Below are 19,681 nucleotides of genomic sequence, written 5' to 3' on the forward strand. Positions count from 1 at the left end.
AATAAGCAGAGGGGGCGGGGGAAGAGATTTCAGTAGTTCCTGCTTTTTAACCTCTTTTAGGTATGTCACACAATTCAGCACTGATGTGAAAGGGATAGGCAGGACCGGGTACGTGCTTGCTGTTTGAGGTACCATGGTCTGGAAGAGAGAAATGCGTGACTAGAATATACAGAGGAATGCTCAGCAGTGTGAACCTTCAAGTAGCAGAGTTACACAAGATGGAGTTATCTTTTTAAAACAAAACAAAGCACTGCTATTTATAACTCTGCTGATAAACGACTTTTTAAAAAGCATTCTGAAGCCCTGTGGTTCTTTAACACTTAAAATTCAACTCCCTTACTGAATTTTTCTTTTCTGGATAAACCCTCCCCAGTATCAGATGTCTAAAGTAATGTGCTATTAGAAGTGTGGCTGTGTAACATACTTATGTACTTGTTCTAAATTTAGCTTTCTGAAATTTGTGTCCATTTAAATCAACTCTTCCAAACAATAGCAACAATATGACTTTAATGTTTTGGTGTGGTTAGTATGATTATATCTATTTAATTAGACTCCTGTTAAATGAATGACTCGTACTGATCTTTTTGCATCATTGCTGGCTGATTACTTTTGATAAGATTGAACAGAGATATTTCACTCTTAAAAGATGGTCCTAAGAATCCAGTTACACTGATATAACTCTCTTTGAACAGTCTTTGTGATTTTTAACTGATGTTTTTGTTTCATAAGTTTAATACAGACATCTGTATTTATGTATAAACATTGAAAAATAATTAAAGGGAAACAGTCTTTTAATACAACTAAATTGTAAGTGTGAGTTGAACACAGAAATTAGTGACATGGGGCAAAACTGTCATTGTAGTTACCTTATTAGTGGGACAGTTTTCAGCTGCCTTGAGATTTAGATGTGGGTTACAGTCTGCATCTTAATCTTCCTTCTTTACTGGGAGAAAGCATAGCCTGTCTCTCATCTATATTTGGTGCAGAGTGCATACTCCACTGTGCTAACACACCACATCAGGAAGGAATTTCAAATGCTCCCAAGGAATTTAGTAACAAAAGTCCTGCTGGCTTTCCTTACATGCATGGGCGAGGGAGCATATTAATCTGTGTAATAAACTGTTCTGCTGCTGCTGCTGATGGAGCCTGAACAATGGACTAACGAACTATCTAATGTCTCTTCATTCTCCTGACAGAGTTGAATATACTGGGCCACGGTTTTCTTTATTGACAAGCTTGCAATTGGGCGGACTAGTGTATGTGCCAGCTGTTAAAACTGCTTCACTTTTGTATTCATCAGAGTACTGCTCCATGGGCTGTGCAGCATTTGTTTTGGACAACACCCAGTGAGACAGAAATGTTGAGCTTCCCCCGAGGTGCCGATGGGGTAAGTCCACTCTTCTGCTGATTCTGAGGAAACTGAAGTGGAGATAACCTCCCTGCCATTTCTTCAGTAAACTTAAGAGGTCGTCCTGGTCTCTTCACCTGGGATGTAGAAGAGAATGTGATGTGATCACTTTGCGCTTCACACTTGCACTTTTGTATTGTTTTCTGTTTTGTTTAATCTTTTCACCCTATTCAACAGTTAAAATGTTCATTGTTTATATTTTGCCATTATATTTACACTTGAATAGTCATCAAGTCACTTTTTTCTTTCAGTCTTTCCTGTAGCTGTCACTTTAAAGAAAGGTATAAATCAAACTTGTGTGTTTTATTGGCTGTGAGAGCAAAATAAAATTAAACTTGCAAAGAGAAGTGATACCAAGTAATTAATGTGTTTGGATTTGGAGACATCTGTTCAATGAGTTGGCTTAGAGGTACATCTGTTAGTCAGAGCTGCCAATGGCTTCAGAATTATTGTGAGGACCTGTGCTCCTCTCTTATTCTCTTTCTCTTCCCTAAGGTGCTTTTTGTCCTCTTCCTCCAGTTTATTGTTGTATGAAACTTCCTCAAGCTTATCTGTGAGGTAAAGAATCTAAAGAAATAAATTTTTTGCACAGTGTTACATTTAACAAGGAAAGGAGGTTCTTTCTGAAAACACTAATGTTTTAACACATTCTCAGAACAAGAAAGTTGTTTTGCTGCAGGCGTTCTTGAGTGGAGACCCCAACACCTCAGTTTTCTATGTTGCCCATCTTGAGTCATGTGCTAAGATAACAAGATAAGAAGAAAGCAGATCAGATGAGCAGGTTACCACCAAGCTTCCTTTATTATTTCTGTATATTTGAAAACAATCAGGGCAATTGTACCCTCTTCAGGAATCCAAATAGCATGATGCCTAGTGAATAAAAATGTAAGCAGTCCCTATGTGTCAGCATTCCTCTTTACCCTGTATATAAGCCAGGTAAAGAACAGGAAAACAATTTTTAAAATAACAGATGCTAGAAAGAATAGTCTTTGTTTATATAACATTTAGAAGCTGGAGTTCTAAATTTAAAGGCTATATGAGCTTTCTTAAAATAAGAGTGGAGGCTGAAGTGATATAACATGTGGTTGTAAGCCCTAGTTAAATTTGGTGGATCTCTTCTATCATTTAATAAGTAGTAGGGATTTAAGTACTATTTTGACAAGTGCTAGGTGCAAATAGCATGTATACTTTGTGGAAATCCTCTAGGATCAAAAAAGAGGGATATAGGGAAGAAAATGCTTTGGGATGAAAGAGTGGGACATGCAAAATTAATGACCAGTGGACTGAAATGTATCAGCTGTCATTGCTTCCCAGGTCTGTTTACGGGTTTTTTTAAATGTTGTCCTTGGAAGCAAACAAATAGTGATTTTGCTTTTAACATTGCACTGAATTAGCAATGTTAAACAATTTGCCGGTTTCTTCATCTCTGGTACACTGTTGGTTTTACGGTTAGCAATGTCATTTTTTTTCTTTCACAGAGACATGTTCACTGTGATACCTTTGCTTTTCATCTTTTCTCTGCCTCATGTGACGATGTATTTTGGGTAGCTTTTTGTCTTCATGCTTTTTTCTTAGAGTGGTATAAAGTGTCTTCGGGACGGGTGATGAAGGAGCAAGAGTAGAAAGGTTTTTGTTAGAGTGATGCACAGGAAGAATGGGAAGATACAAGCTATAATGCTTCATTGTACTTGTATGTTTTTAAGTAAAATGAATATGGGAACTATCAAACAATAATCTAGGCAACATGAACCATGGTTCATTCTTACTACTTTTTTGCTGGGGGGGAGCGGGATGTCTTTTACCCCTTGGGCACTCTTTCACAGCTATATCCTAGCCCCTTACTGGGACTTCTGTGCCTTCTCTTTCCATGGTGGCAAAGGTGGCACAACCTCCTTTTTGGGGCCACCAGGGTCCTGGGCTCTTTTAGGGCTGCCTTGTCTTAAGCTCATGGACTCTAAGCTGACAGGAAAATGGCTTCTGCCTGTGCTTCGGCTGTTACCTACCTGAAGTTAATCTCATTTACCCTGGCTGGCCCTTTCCCTCCCTCCTGCAGGTAACAATAACCTTGCTTTTGGGAGAGAGGAGAGTTTCCTCCCCTCTCGGTGCACCTGCCCCGCCTCAGTAACCTTGGCAGTGGGAACTCTCCCTTAGTGTCGTGAGCGAGGCCGGGCCGGGCACCCCTTCGCCCCGGGTGGTCCGGGGGTGGTGGGAGGACAGGCTTCCCTCGGCTGTGGCCTGTGTCCGAATCTCGTAGCCCTGCTGGGGGCAGCGGGGCAGCTTGCGCTATTCCTTCCTCTGCCTCTGGGTGCTGGGCAGTCTGTTTGTGCCTGGCCCCCACTTGTCTTGCCTCTCCGGCCCTGAGTAAAAGGGTAATGCCTGTAAGTACCTTGGTTTCATTCTGTTTTCTGGCAGCCTTCATAGCATGGCTCTCTGTGAGAAACACTTCTTTCTAATCAAGTGTTAAGAAATGGTATTGTTACAATATGTTAAGATGGTATTACAAGTCACTGTTCCCCACATGCCATTCGTGTACTTTTTGACCTCTGGGAGGAGGCGTCACAGTTTCCTGCCTGCCTCCCCTGACTGCTACTGCTGCCAGCATGTTTTTTTATCATACTTGTTTTAGTTTTAGGAATGACAAAACTTGGTTAGGATTTCAACCAGTTTGTCATCCTAGAAACTTACTCAACCAGTGTAGGGTAAAGAGGAGCCTCTTCCAGGAGAAATACCTGCCTCCCACTCAACGCTCACCCTCGTATGTGACCTCCATGGCTGCACAGTCCCCTCTTTATGAACCTGGGGAGACCTGCAGGCTGCTTGCTTTCATGCCCTCATGCCGTCTTTCCTGACGATACCTGAAAATGGTGCCCACTCAAAAGGTAAGATGGTAGAAGCCAGCAAAAAGCAGCAACGACAGACTTGGAGAGGTCTGACTTCTTTGTCCCTCATTCAGGTGGGGCTGCCAGAGGGAAGCAATGTTTATGTACCTTTTTCAAAGCCACACAAAACCCAGCAGTTTGAGGTATGCTTCTTTCCCTTGCTCTCCTTCCCTCCCTTGCTGTGTATACTTGTTCTCCTAGGTGTGAGACAAGGAAAGAAGAGGAGACCTGTTACAGTTACAAACCAGTCAAAGTGAAGGACCTCACATCTTTGAGGCTGCAGGGAGTGAACTTTGTCTCTCCCAGAGGCATTTTCATAGTGCAGTGGCAGCTCCAAAGCTCTGAACAAAAAGCAACTTATCTCCAAGAAAGATAGTCCCTTTTCCTATGCATAACTGACGAAACTGTGATTAGTGCACTTCCCTTGCCACACATGAGAGAAAGCTGCTGATAAGACACACTCCATGTTGAAAATTAAATGAGTTTTATCACGTTTACCTCTCAAATCCTTTTTACATACAGTTGTTACAGATAATACCTGACATTATTTACACTAGAGAGACTTGATCTTTTCTTCTGTTTTCCTGAGATTGTTTCCTTTGTTCATTTGTTCACTGTCATTGTTTCTTGTGGACAGCTGGTGAATGCTAGTTTCCTCTTGTCATTCTTACTCTCGTCTTTCACACAGCAGTGGCAAAGGGAAAATATTTCTCTCTGCTGACACAGATAGCCTGCCTGTTCCTGGCTTCTAGCAGGATTTGTTTGTTTGTTTGTTTCAGGCAGATGAACAGATCACAGATAGGTAAGTAAACAAGACTGAGAAAGGTGTGTTTGTTAAATTTTGTTTCCCTGGACACAGCTGAAATGGATCATCATGCAATGCCAATACCCTCAGTTTTTTCTTGCAAGGTTGTGCTATAAGATCTTTTCTGATTCCTTGCTACCTTTTCTCTGCCTGCTACTCTGATGTTTTCCTGTGTCTATCTTGTATGCTTAGCATAAGCCAAATAAATACAATATACATGCATTTGTTATCAGACATTTTGAATCACTTGACTCAGCTGCTGCCAAACTTGCTTATGGTTGACTTCTTGAGTGTGGTGTTTTTCCATGATTTCTAGCTGTCAGCACTATGAAAAATGATTCCTCATTTAACCTGAGTGAAAAACAGTTCTTATGTCTGGCTGTCCTAGTGAAATGATGGATTGGCCCAATTTGTGCCATGAAAAAGTACACTTAAAATGTGCTTCTGAGAGAACAAAAACTCAAGGACACACTTTGACATAGTACCAAAGTTGGTTTGTAACTCCTTTTATAAGACAAAAAAGAAGTCAGGCTGTTTTTTTCCAATCAGTTTTTCCAGCAGTCAAGTCCTGTTTGTTCTCAGTCCTGCCTGCAGGGTGAAAAATCCAAAGTCGCTTGTCCTCTGGGATGTTTTTTTGGAAATCTCGAGTATTTAGGAAGTTTTGTACAATGGCTCTATCTTCTATTCAAACCAAAATAGGGCGTTCTCTTTTGTTTCAATTTTAAGGTTTTCTTCAGTACTTCTACCCTCCAGCTTTTGTGTGGCCATTAAATTTCAAATGTTTTGTTCTGCCATACCTATTACATGAATACCCATGAGTCTCATGAATATCTATACAATGTTTCAATGGCAGGGGACTATGGGCTTCTCACGGGTGTTACAAGGAGTTTCTGAAAACTATGTGATATTTGTTCCCTTGCTGGCAGCTTGAGGGTTCGTGGTTCTGTTTTGACATAAGGGATGGGAAAATTGTTTTTTTGATTTGCCAAGCCCATTTAGTTCAGCACAAACCACTACAATGTGCTTCTGGATACCCTGTTTGAAACTCATGGTTTGAAGATGGCAATCAGATTAAGATTATAATCTGCCAACAACTGGGGGGGGATATGAACAAACAAACAAACAAAAAATCCCAGACTTTGACATAGCTGTTTAAATTATCTAAGCTACCCTAAGTTTCTTCCAGTCCAAAATATTTTAGAATTTTCTTCCAGATCTTGGTTTCATTGTAGGTGTATCTGTTCTAGTTTGCAATTAGCAAATCTAGTTTATATAAAAGTGTATCTAAATATTACGTATTTTTAAACAAATCAAGCAAGCAGATGCTTAGGGGAGAGTTATGCGTGTAGTTTCTTGAGTGGAATTGTGTTTCCAGAGTGACCTGCAAACCTAAACACCAGTGTCACTTTCTCAGCTGTTCTGTGGAAGGAAACCTAGCAGCTGCTGTCTCGTACTGTAGGCTACTTGTGGCATGCTGTGGGCTTCTGGCAATAGAATTAATATGCCAAACAAATACTGTGTTTTAAACATGTCTATCAATTTCCCTGCACTGAATAAAAAACTTCAGTGGAGTTTAAACAATTATTAGAGAGGTCTTCCTTATGCTCATTTAGAACAAAATGAAGACTATAGAAACAACTTATGATTAAATTGAAAAGCAGGTAAATTATGTTAACCTTAGGCAGCAATAAAACACTCCTTCAGAATTCACACAAAACACTTGGTTTCCTTCTCTGGTTGTTAGGTCACTATACTTTTTAAATATTTTTGGATTAAAAATCCCCTCTCTGTTTTGATTCAGCATCCAACTTACATACACATGTTCATCCTGTTTAAATACTTTGACTCAGCGGAAGAATTATGTTAAGCAAATATATTCAGTAACCAGAAAATAAGAAAAAATTCCAATTGTAGAATGTAAAATTGTAGATTGTATAGTTGCATGTTTTGAAACCTCAAAACACTGGGTTTGTCTGTATAGACTCAATATTAAATTTTTTTCTAGTAGTTTTAATTTGAGAATCTTTTTTCCTTTGGTTACCCAGTGTCAGGTGATGTTCATGGAAGAAGCCCTTCACACTTCAGATGGTGACAAAAAAGAACAGGCAGCTTAATGCTACCAAACTAGGGGTGTGTCAAATCTCTCTCAAGAATGATAAACTCAATGGAGTTGTCTATTTTTAACCTCCTGTTCTTTCCTTTTGGCAGACTAATCAGTGTTAGCTGAGCTGCTTCACTGAATGAATCCAAGCAACTCTGTTGCTTTCTGAAAGTAACGGTGGACCTTGCAAGAGTGTTTCAAGTCTGCTTTAATGTATGAAGTCCCATTTTGAAACACCATGTCAAATAAATCCAGTTTGGAGCAGAAGCTTTCTACAACAACAGTCAGTTCAGTTGCTGTTCAGGCCGGGGATGCCAGTATTGTTATAGCTGTACTCAAGGTAAGGCAGCAACTGCTAGCATGTTTGTTCTTGGCTTTCTGCTACTCAGTGATTACTACTTCTTTTAAATGTTCTGTGCAAATGGATAGTTAGCATAAAATGATAAAGCAAGGTCATTTAATCAGTTAATATCTAATAGAGCTTCCTTGGAAGTCAACACTTGTTTCTGTTCACAATTTCTGTTTGTGGTGTTTGGTTTTTTTGTGGGTTTTGTTTTGTTTTGTTTTAAATAGAATAAATAATTTGACCAAAATATGTAGGCTCTTAGAGGCAAGGAATTTCTCTTACTCTGTTTAAAAAGTAAAAGATAAATGCAGAGTGCCATGAAAATGTGTTAGTAAGCATGATGTTACCTTTAATCACAGTTGAGACTCCTCAAGAGTTAAACTGTACTCAGCAATAATTTTACATAATAAGTAGTCCACCAATTCCATAAATGCAGATTGTGTGTCTTTTTTTGAAGTATTTGCTGGGGGAGGGAAGACTAAACCTGATAATGAGTGGTTATTTTTGAAAGCTGTGAATTCATATTCCCATGTGTTTTAGTAAAAGCCTGTGTGTGTATGTATGGTGCTTATAAACACCTAAAGGCCTGTTCTGTGAGCTGGAATCCGTACCTGCAGCTTGCACAAAATTTGGCATGGGGAGTAAAGCTGGATGCCTAGGTACTGAATCCCAGTTGGAATTTATTGACAGTTTGATTCTTCATTCTCCAAGGAGCTTGGAAAACACACTAGCTGCAGCCACTGGAGTTTGTCTGTAATGCAGAATAAGGTGATAATGAGTTGGGCTGTCACCAAATTAGTATGATTGTTCAGGATGGGGTTACCTCAAGTTGTGCCGGTGGGAAGGTTCTCTCCTATCAGTTCTCACCCTTCCTGGGAGATTCTGCCTGCTGCTGCAGGGCAGTAATTTTGTTGCAAGGAGGCTTACGTTTAGGGTGAAGACATTTATTTTTCCCGTGTGCTGTGGGAACCATGCTAGCCTCCAGTGACATCACTGCTTTGTTCCTTATCACCATCTTCTACTTCTTAGACTGTAGCAGTTCTGCAACACAGTGAGGAAAGAACTAGCTATGCTTTGGGTTGCTGTCAAGCTTCCTTTCTTTGTGTATCCTCCAGGACACAATGGGAGGTTGCTGTTTGGGTTCCTATTCCAAAGGCTATTAAGTGTCCCTGCTGCTAGTTGTGCAATCTGTCTCTATGTATATTCAGTATACAGGTATGTTGGATCTGTGTGATAGAAACAGGATTTGGCGTTATGGTTTTTGCATCTGCTATAATAGATTTGTACCTTCCGCCCAGCCCCCCACCCACGAAGTTTCCTTAACTATCTATGCAATCTTCAGCTGAAAGGGGAGATGAGTTGGAGAAACATTTTTGGCTCATTGTGATAATCTTACTCTTCACAGGCAAAACCCAAATCACAGTAGCTATTGGCTAAGACTAGAGTCTGGGATTTTGATACCTGTTTCAAATGAAGTGAAGTTTATATCGTATCTTGTGTGTCTTCATTCTGCAATTGAATACAGGTTTATGGGTCTCTGTGCTCCTATGACCATGGAAAGTATGTGTGACCTGAGAGTCTGTGTGAGTAAATAAATGAAGGAAAACTTGTGTTTTCTGAAGGCTGTAATTGTTTACTTATTACAGTGTGGAAAATGGGTGAAGCTTCAGCTGGCTGAATCAACACCAAATTTATTAGAAATTGGCAGCAATCAAGATGAGACTAAAAAACTACTGCAAGATCATGAATTCCTCCTAGCTAAACTTAAGGTAAGATGTGATAAGACCACACAAAAATACATCTAGTTATTATAGTTCAGGTACAACCGTTGACATAGCTGCCTGGGCCTCCTGTTGCAATGTGGTTGTTAGGTTAAACTCCACATAGAAAAAAATATGTTCAGCCTTTGTCTGTGTAACTGTTCAAAGTTAGGGCTCTGCACTGGAAAAATATGTTCAGTGTCAATTACTATTTTCTGACAGCAGCAGTAAAGATGCACTTTTTTCCACTTTACACGTTACTGTTAAGTCAAGTGAAAAATTCCTATAGCCCTCAGTAAATATAAAGGAAAATAATAATTAAAAAAATGACATTCCAATGTTGTGAAAAGTTTTATTAGATTATAACAGCTGTAAACACAAGCAAGCTCTTTGTAAGTGTGAAGCAGATATTCCAGGCACATTTTTATTGAATATTTATTGATGTAAGTTATGGTAAGACTTATATTGTAACATTAAATATTTCTTGTCTTGAACTAGGAAGATTTGAGCTAAGTAACAGACCTAAAATCAGGTTTTAGCATTCTTGAGAGCAGATTATAACAACAGTGGCATTTGGACACAGTGTGATATGCTTGCATGAAAAAGCTGAATTATTTTAAATGTGGATGTTTGAGAAGAGTCTAAAGGTACCTAAGAAGAAAATTTGTTTTCATGTTTTGATAGGGCAAATTGACTTTATATCTGTAGAAAAATAAAATCCTCTAAAATCTTGGAGCTGTGCACAACAACTTATCTTGATAGATTCCATCTTTTTTTTTTTTTTTTTGAGATTACATAAAATTCTGATCTGAAAGAGCAAACATGATCTGGATAGGATCAAGTGCACTTTATTTAATACTAGTGACTATGTGCTTCCCCAGTCATTATAAATCTCAAACGTGAGGTAATTTAATACAGTATATAGAGAATGTAATCTAATATGGTGCATAGTGTGGATTTTGAACAGTATGAAGAAACAAAAAAACCAAACCAAAACCCCAAACAAAAAAAAACCATTCAAAAACCAGAGAGAGTGATTCTGTTATCTTTACTTATGCAAGAGCCTCATCTTTACTGTCATCAGTGCTACACTTAGGCATTCTTGGAACAAGCTGCTGTATCCTGCTTGAACAATTCAGAATTAGCTGAGTTTTTACACAATGACAACAGGAGGAAGCTGAGTTTTGTCTCCTAACTGTCAAAAATAAATGTTAGAGTGGAAAAAGAAAACATAATAATTCCAATCTTTAAAGGAAAAACAAAGGTTCAAATAACGTTTTACCATCAAGTCAAACCTTAAAGTGTTATATATTTATATAAAATGTTGTTTGTGAAGGGGAAGAAAACAATATAAGTATTGTTCTAAGAGGGACCTTGTAGGTGTTACTGAAAACTTGTAAGGCCGTGAACAAGGACAATAAAACAATAAAGTCCTCTTCATAGACTCCAACTTGAAATCATTGTATTGAAGAAAACAAAGAAAAAAAAAAAGGCTGTGATAGATAAAATCTTTAAACTAAAACTAAGTTTTGGGTATGTTTCTTTTCATTAAAAAATTACTTAAATAATGAAAAAATTAAATAATCCAAAAGCATGTCATACTCACTGATGCTCATTCAGCTGTTTTACTTTCTATTCCTGTTAGTCTAGATGCGTGGAACCTTAAGTTTGTTTTTCATTTAGCAGAGTTTACCTTGTTTTCTGCTCACAATAAATAGTAAAATAGTAAAATTATCACAAATATTTCAGTTAATATTGATGAAAATGCTAAAATTTTTCACTTCTATTTGTGAGGCCTTGTGACTGATTGCTTGAACCCAGATGACTGATCCTTATTTGGATCCCCAAAGCTTAATAGACTATATCAGATCAGATAATACATTATGCATAAACTGTTAAAGAGTGCTTGTCGTTCAAGTATATCAGGAACAAATACTCATTATTTCATGTTTTATACCTTCAGTCCTTGCAAAATTCAGCATTGATTAATGAACATTTTATAAAAGGATTAAGTTCAAAATGACTATTTTTTCCTCAATAATTTAAGAGCTGCAGTAATACAGAACTGCAATGTCATCATAATTCATGCTGACTGAATTTTTAAGACATGACCCTTTCTGTCTTATAGTAAGCTGTTAACACTTGTCAGTAATTATTCAGTCTTAAGTTACTAAATCCACTCATCAAAAGTTTTTACAAGAATGATTTTCAGGCTTTGAAGTATTGATTATAGCAATTTTTTTCCACTTGGCGTTGATTCATGAATTATGTATTAGTTACGTGAAGGTGGATAAAGAGGTAGTAATGTTTCAGTCTTCAATATTTATGGACATAAAGATTCAGTTATTTATGGGAGGATAAAAAAACATTTAGAAATGTGAGCAGGAGAGGGGTTGAAAGGATGACACAAAATTGCAGTTGTTTTGATGGTGTCCAGTATATACAATTGTATTTGATCTTTTACCCTTAGTGAGCAACATAATTTTGTAAATATTAACAATAATTAATTATACAGATACATGAATATTCTCCCAGCTGCAGTCGTATCCAGTACAGTTTTTAATTCTTCCACGTTGGCTACAAGTTATTATTTTCATTGACTATCTTGCTCCAACTGACTCTATCAACGATAGTCTATGGCAGCTTATAACACATTTATTTATTATAGATCTTGGCATTTGGAATGCATTATAAATACTCTAAAAAAAGGTGAAGATGAAGCTAAGGTCTTGTGTTCAAGTAAAACTTGTTCCAGTTATGTGGCAACATTGTGATATTTTATTTCAGGTTTACATATCTTTTTAAAACATATATATGTAACTGTAGTGAAGCTAATACAGCACTATCCTAATGGCAAATTAGAAATATCTTGTTAGAACAGCACATTTATGAAAATGAAGGCTTCCATAAAATAAATTATGAATCTCCATCAAAAAAGATCTCTTAATTCAAAATAGTGTATTTATTACACTTAATATTTCTATTCATGATGATCTGAATTGCTTCAATGATTAAACTTGTATGAATTTCAAAAGTTGATAAATGCCATCTTAGCTTAATTTGGTTTTTATCAGTCTGTAACTTTTCAAAGTAAGAAGATTAGAAAGTTACATTATAGCAAGAGGAAAAAAAGTTTATTTTTTTCCTACTGTGCTTCATTAAAAAGAAGGGAGGATGGAATCCTCATGTTTTTTAATTTTAGAGCTAGAAATGGTTTACAAGTAGAAACAGTATAATTAAGAATTTCTCCACTTGGCTCCCCAGGAAATGGATACAATTATATTGTGGAATTTTTCAGTCACCTGAATTTAAAGTACAACAGTGAGGCAGCTTTGAATTGTTTTTCTATTTCTCTTTTATTGTTGTATTAAAAAAAAAAATAAAATAAATAATGTTTCCTGACAGATACCAGTGCTGGATACACATATGCTTAACTTTGCTGATTAGTTCAGTCCGATTCAAAGTTAAGCATTTGTGCAGGACAGACAAAAATTCCTGAACCAGCAATGATTTGAATGTGAAACTAGTCCTGCTTAAGGGAAGAGTTAGATGATTAATATGAAACACATCTTTGGAATCAGTGCTGAAGAACCTATGGACTTTTAGAAGATAATTTATTGAATAGTTGACCTTGCTGGCATTATCCCGTGTTATTTTGCAAACTCATTCTGGGTTTTGATCATCCTTTTGCTTTTAAGCTTCATTATTCTCATCCCAGTATATGTATTGTAAGTTATAACAAAAATATTCAGGCCAAAGTCTTTCATTGACTTCATACATTGAAGATTCACAGAAGTAAGTAAGGACAAAATTTGGCACAGTGATCAGTTTACAGTACTTCTGATGCTAGAGGAAAAGGAATGTAATCCAGCTCACTATTTCAGGGAATTGTTTCTGACTTAGCAATGTTAACAGGAGTTAAAAAAACGTAAACAACCAGTTTAACACTTAATAAGGCGGATGGTACTTTGAAGGGTAATAAGAACAGACTTGTTGAATGAGAAAGCAGTAATTTTTAGAACATTTCTTTACTGCTTTCAATGTTTGGAATTATTGTGGTAAAAACTGGTGTGTGTACTTTAGGGCATTAGGAAAAAACATATCAAAAATAGTTTCCTTTGATGGAATGTACTCTGTCATACTCATTACTGAATTAAATTTGTTCCATTGAGTTTGGGAATTGGGAACACCCTACTATTTTAATAAAAAGCAGAATAGAACTTTTGAAAAGGTCCCCATTTCAAATGTTTATGGATTAGGAAACAGACATGTTATTGTTAATAGAGTTGAAAGAATAAATGCTGAACAGGAAATGGTAAAAATGAGACTAAACAAAAAAACCATATATGTGATGTTTACAACATCTAGTTAAAATTTCTTTCAGTGCTCTTGAAATTTCATTTATATGTATAATATTCATGTCCTTTATAGTGGAAATTATTCTATTTGGTTTTGTTGAATTGTCATACTGACTACTAGTAGCCCACAGGATTAATGAACCTTGTTTAGCAACAGCGATTTAAGAGTTAAACTATAGTTCAGTTTCTTAATTTTGTTCAATGATGCCTAATTGATCAGGAAAATTTGTATATGTTTGTCATTTGTTCTAGGCAAACTTACGGATTTGTTTTCCTTTGGACATAAATTTGGTGTTTGTAAGTGTTAAAGAATTACATATTCTTCTATAATAGATGAATTCATTTGACGGGTCTAGATGCTGCCAACAGTTATATGTATTCATTGTGTCAGGTTCCATGAACTGAAATAAAATGTTTCTTTTGAACACAGTTAAGAATTAAACATAAATGGTTTCAGGTTTGGAATCATAACCCTTTCTCTTTCTGATACGACCCTTCAGTCTCAACTAATATGTTCTGATTCTTAACTAATATACTCAGTTTCTGTTTTGTTAAATTAGACCATGTCAGCAGTAACAGTTTTGTTGAAAACATCAACTTCTGTGATTTCATGCAAGTCTCCTTTCCAACATTTGCCTCATCCTTTTTTAGGTGACCTTCAGCAGGTTTATATGTTCTGGAAATGTAAATATATGTATATATATATGTTTTGATATCTCATTCTTTACAATTTCAAAAAAAATATGAGAAGAATCAAACCCAGAAAAACTTGAGAGACAAAGCTTCCAGCAGGTAAAATGATGTTGATTGCAATGTGCATACACATTTCTCTGCCTTTCTTCTATTCTCCATAATTCAGTTGTTTCCAATAGGAGCCCTATCTGGAGATAGCATGCTGTCTCAGTGGCTGAATCTTTCAATATTAATGCTTTCTGAATCATTTAAAAAAAAAAAAAAAAAGACTCTAAGACTCTGTGTGTGTGTGTGTTGCCATGCTTTTGGCTATGACAATGTTAAAATCCCCACTAGGACAAACAGCGGCATTCTTGGTTTGCTTCCAAAGTTCTGGTTTTTATCATGAAAGAGACTGTGGCAGAACTGCTATAAAACAGAAATAAATCTAGCCTATAAACTTAAGTTTAAAACCAACACTATTACTAATTTGGTTCATAAACATGAAGATTGCTCCTAATTATTTTATTTACTTTAATTCACAGAGCATAAATTGCAAAATAGTAATTTATATGCTAATATCCAAGAGAAACAAATTAGAAAATTACATTCTTCAAAAACTGATAATATAATATGCTCATTTTTTGCATTTGATATCTTTTAAATAAGTCTTTCAGTTATTTCCAGTAAAAATATTTTCATAATACTTAGTTTTCAGTAAATTTGCTATGGAAGAAATTATTTGTTAATATCTTCTGAATTATTTACACTTAATTATTGAGGTGCCCAACAGTACAATTAGCAGCAAAGTTCAGACGCATTTTCATCATCAAGCAGAGCTGATTTTTGCAAGTGATTTAAAAAAGAAAAAAAAAACAAACGGAAAAGTTAAGATTTAATAAATATTTTTTGTGCACGCGAGTCTGCTTAAACAGTTTGACAAGCCCTACCTGTTTTTCAGGAAATAACAATGACAGACAGAAATAGTTGGGAAAAGGAACAAAAGGCAGAGAGTTTTTCAAAGTTCTCTCCTTCCAGAGCAATCCAATATCCAGTTCTGATGAGAATATTGCTCATTGGGAGCAGTCTGATCATGAACCTCATCATGAAATGGTGAACCTGAAATGAACCTGATCATGAAAGGAAGAGGGTCAGGAGGAAGCAGATGAACTTCAGTAATATAATAACAGAAATATTATAAAGTTCAACAATCCAAATATAAGGTTGTGCAGTTAAAGTGAATAGCAAGAATTTCTGCTGCAGCCTTAAGTTTACTACTTGATTGTGGAACAGCTATTAACCACCATGGCTGTGGAAACAGTCTAGGATCCAATACTTGCAGCTATTCTGAAGAGAATTGGAAAGTATAAGTGGAAATTTAGGATTCTGGTCATCTATACTGAAAGAAGCCAACATCAAACTGAAAGTAGCTTCCTAGTAAGGATATCAAAGGGAACAGTATCATCTTATTTATTAGAGTGGACTAAGAAGATGTTTTGTTTGGATTAGCAGAAAGACTGAGATTCTCATAAATATATTGCATGGGTAAACACCACAGGAGAGCAGCTGCTTAAGTTGAAGGCCACTGCTGGCGTAGGAATATATATAGCACATGGAGATCATTAAAAGAGGTAGGCTGGAAAAGGTTTCTAACTGTCAGAGCAATGTCCCAAAAGAGATTTTCAATGGGAATAAAAGGGGTAAAAATCCTAGGTGATTTTGATTGTCAATAAGAAATATTTGTGAAAAGGACTGTCTGAAATTATTGTTTCTCAGACCCAGGGGCCTGAACTTGATGACCCAGGTGTTGTGTAATCTTAACAGAGGATGAAAATTTGTGGATCTTTGCTTTATTGAAGTTCTTCACTTCTGAGATCTTGATAATTTAAATCTCTGTTGTTCATGTTGACATAAGCTACAGAAGATTGTGAATTTTAGTTATAAATTAAATTGATTCAGGAGATGCTGCCTGTTTAAGAAGAAGTATTGGATAGTATTTCAGAGGGAAAAGCATATTTTATGACTGGTTTCAGGAAGCAAAAGGTAAAAACTTTACTGGCATGAAATTTTGGGGTTTTTGAGGTGCAAATCAGTAAAGAAGTTCAGGAAGAGTGAAATCAATTCTACCTATGAAATCATGACTGTGCCTAAAGTACTTGCATTTTCCATTTTTAAAATAATTTGAGAATTTTTTAACATGAACAGGGATATGTTGAGACTAGTAGAATTAAGTTTTGCAGATGTCTGCCACTCATGAAAATTAAGAGTGAAAGTGCAGAACTTGATCTATTTTTAATTCATATATTTTCATCTAATACTCTTTGTTTCAGTTCTATGATACGCTAGTTATAATTCTGTGGTATGCTATATTTGCGTTCCTTAACTTTAGCTAGGCCTAGAGTATAAAACTGTAGTAACCTTATACCAAAATACAGTGGCTCCAGTGTTCCTTAGTACTGCAGTAACTAAACAAATATGTAAACAGTATACTAAATTATATATATTCTTAATCATGGCTACATTTCTTACTGCAGTAAAAACTACCAAGACTGCAAACACAATCACTCAGAAACGAAGAAGGGACAATTTTAATTCTGTGCTCCCTTAGTCCACAGGGTCTTCCAGCCTCTGAAGCCCCTTGCTGCAGATTGTGTGTGCTAGAGCTCCTCAGCAAAACTTGTACCTTGCAATGATGTATTCTTCCTCCCTCTTATTTTTGGAAGCTACTAATTTGTATGTTTTAGTTGAAACTTTCCAGAAAAATCCAGTATGGCACAGATCCTGTTACATGAAGTTTCATTCTGTTTTGGCAATTTCACAAGCAACAGAGTCTTATAATGAAAGAGAACCATAATTTTAAGCATTGCAGTCTGCATTAGGATTCCATGAACTAATGCTAAAATATCACAACTTTGAATTTTTCCTTCAAGCAAACATACCAACACCTCCAGAAGGGTTCTACAGAGCTGTGTATTGTAACTTTATTGCACTTGTAAGTCAGCCTCTCTTTAAACCCTGTCCTCATAAATCTCGTCTTTTCCTTTAATGTTGTCCTGATGTTATCAGCTCCGTGTGGCTCTTTGGGTTGCAACATACTGTATGCAATCCCCTCTAGGCCTCTAGGAAGTTTAAGTCCTATCTGTATCTAGTCCTTATTTTCCTCAGGAGTTTGCCAGTCTCTGACAGTGCTTCAAGCTCCCTGATTGCTAGGTATCTTCCTTTGTCGTCTTTGCTTTGCACTCCAGAAGCTTTCTGAATACACGGTAAGAACATACTTAAATGTGTACTCTAGAAGGCCAAATTTTGTTTCCCTCCAGAGAAGAAGGAATATTCAGTGTACAACAATGAGGAAAGGCAAAAGACAATTTTCCCTTCCCTTTCCATGCTCTTTTAACCAAACATAAAGTACCCAAATAACGGGCTGTGAACAAATGAATGCAAAAGCTATACTACCTATCACAGCTTGCATAAAAAGATGTTTCTAGATCTTCAACTATTCACATTCTGTCTTTGCTACAATATCAGACCCAAATGTGCCCTGAAAATGAGTAGGGGGAGAGTTGTGTGGCTGCATAACTGCTGCATTACCAGACAGTGAGCATGCGTGCCACAGGCCTGGGATTGTATTCCTGTTAGTTTCCCCTCAGTAAATCTTAACCAGAACATTGTTCCGTTTAAGCTACCAATGTTCTTTTTTGGTATAGTGAATACAGTGGTGTGGAAATGGAAAGGAAAAATAGCATCCTATAGAAATTGAAATTGGGCTGTAGTCTTAAAAACAATGCTTTTCTGACATGGTTTTACTGAGACCAACGGAAGTTACATGTTTGTACAAACTGCTTTTTTGCCTACATGCGAGGCATTCCTTATATTGTCAAGTTTTGTGCCAGCGTTTCTTTTCTTTTTATTCAAATTGGAAAACTAAACCAAACAGAAAACCAGACTTTTCCAGGAAACAATATCCTTCCAAATTTGTTTCTCCTCCATTGAAACAGTAAATACATTTTTTATGTATTTATTGAGAAATCATGCCAAAACAGAAAACTGAAACGTCAGATTCCAAAAACAATTGAAATAAAGCAAAGGCTTTACTGGAAAGCTCTATTAAGTTAATCCAATTTAAAACAAAAGCCTCGTTAAAATTCAGGTTTCTGTGAAATATTTTGCTTTCCATAAGTGATTATTTTTTGATGGAATATATTTTTTTCCTCTTGCTAAGTTTGCTTTTAGGACAAGAGACACAAGTTGGGAAAAAGGAAATTCCAATTAGATATTAGGAAAAAAAAGTTTGATCATGAAGATGGTTAAATTCTGGAACAGGTTGCCCAGAGAAGTTCTGGAATTTCCATTGTTGGAGATGTTCAAGACTTCATGGGATAAGTCATTGATTAACTTGAGCAAGGGGTTGGATAGATAATCTGCAGAGTCCCTTCCAACCTAAATTATTCTATGATTCTGTGTTGGTAAAAAGTTCATATTTCAAAGATGAAAAGTATAAAAACAGTATCAGTCTACTCCATTTAAAAATAAACTCTTCCAATACATAGTATATAGAAACTAAAATAGTTGAGGATAAATATTTGAAAAGTTCACAGTAACTAATGGCTTTGACAGTTGTGGAAAGCATAATTTCAAACACATGGCAATAGAACCTTAATATCACTCTGAAGACCATCTTATGTATTTGAACTCCTCCTCAACAAAGAAAAGTTTCCTGTAAAATATTTCTTTTTTTCCTAGTCTGTCTTCTCAAAATGCAACTGTGTTCTGTTGCTCGGTAACAGACAAAATGACAGCTGTTTTGATACTATATTAGGTTTTTTGTAGTATTACAGGAACTATTATTTTAAAAAAACTAAAATACACAGCTGTTTTAAATGTGTGAACCATTTTCAATAGACATTAAAGAAAAAATTAAGTCTGTATCTCAAAATTTCCATGAATCACTTATAAAAACAAAAAAGTTATTACACATGAACGAATTTCTAATTATTTTTGCAACTTTATGCACACCGTTTTTGCATTTCATTAAATATGGCGGTTTAGTTTAACTTTCAAATTTTCTTTGGTTGGTTTGAATTCATCACACAGTAATTGAATAAAAAAAAATAATTGCATAAAGCATGACTGATAATTTTCGAAGGTTATCCCAGTTTTCTCTGTGTCTTAGGGATTATGTGCCTCACATCTAACCAATTACTGGAAAATGCAGCATACTGGTCAGGTACAAATGTTAATTAACAACCTGTTCAGCAAAAAGGCTACTAAAAGAAGGAAACCTACTTCTGGGCCCTATACCAATTTTACAGTGTCCATCCCGAGTAGTGAAGGAAAGATTTAACATTTGAAATG

The 19,681-nt window shown here is 36.2% G+C and overlaps 1 protein-coding gene across 5 annotated transcripts in view; it reads left to right on the forward strand.

Moving 5' to 3' along the window:
- Positions 1-1,010: 1,010 nt before the first annotated feature.
- CCDC141 (coiled-coil domain containing 141) overlaps positions 1,011-19,681 on the forward strand; it is a 107,200-nt gene continuing 88,529 nt past the window's right edge. For 2 of the 5 annotated variants that reach the window (XM_087733273.1, XM_087733274.1), the window contains exons 1-3: positions 1,013-1,387; positions 7,301-7,533; positions 9,186-9,308. In XM_087733273.1, the coding sequence (XP_087589399.1) occupies positions 7,432-7,533; positions 9,186-9,308 (225 nt within the window). In that variant the 5' untranslated portion in view covers positions 1,013-1,387; positions 7,301-7,431. Of the gene's footprint in view, positions 1,388-7,300; positions 7,534-9,185; positions 9,309-19,681 lie in introns of all 5 variants that reach the window. The other 3 variants (XM_087733276.1, XM_087733278.1, XM_087733277.1) reach the window with 2 other exon arrangements.

This window comes from Nipponia nippon, unplaced genomic scaffold, assembly GCF_047370975.1.
Source record: "Nipponia nippon isolate SJK-2023a ecotype South Korea unplaced genomic scaffold, ASM4737097v1 scaffold_5, whole genome shotgun sequence".
In the NCBI taxonomy this organism is placed as follows: Eukaryota; Metazoa; Chordata; class Aves; order Pelecaniformes; family Threskiornithidae; genus Nipponia; species Nipponia nippon.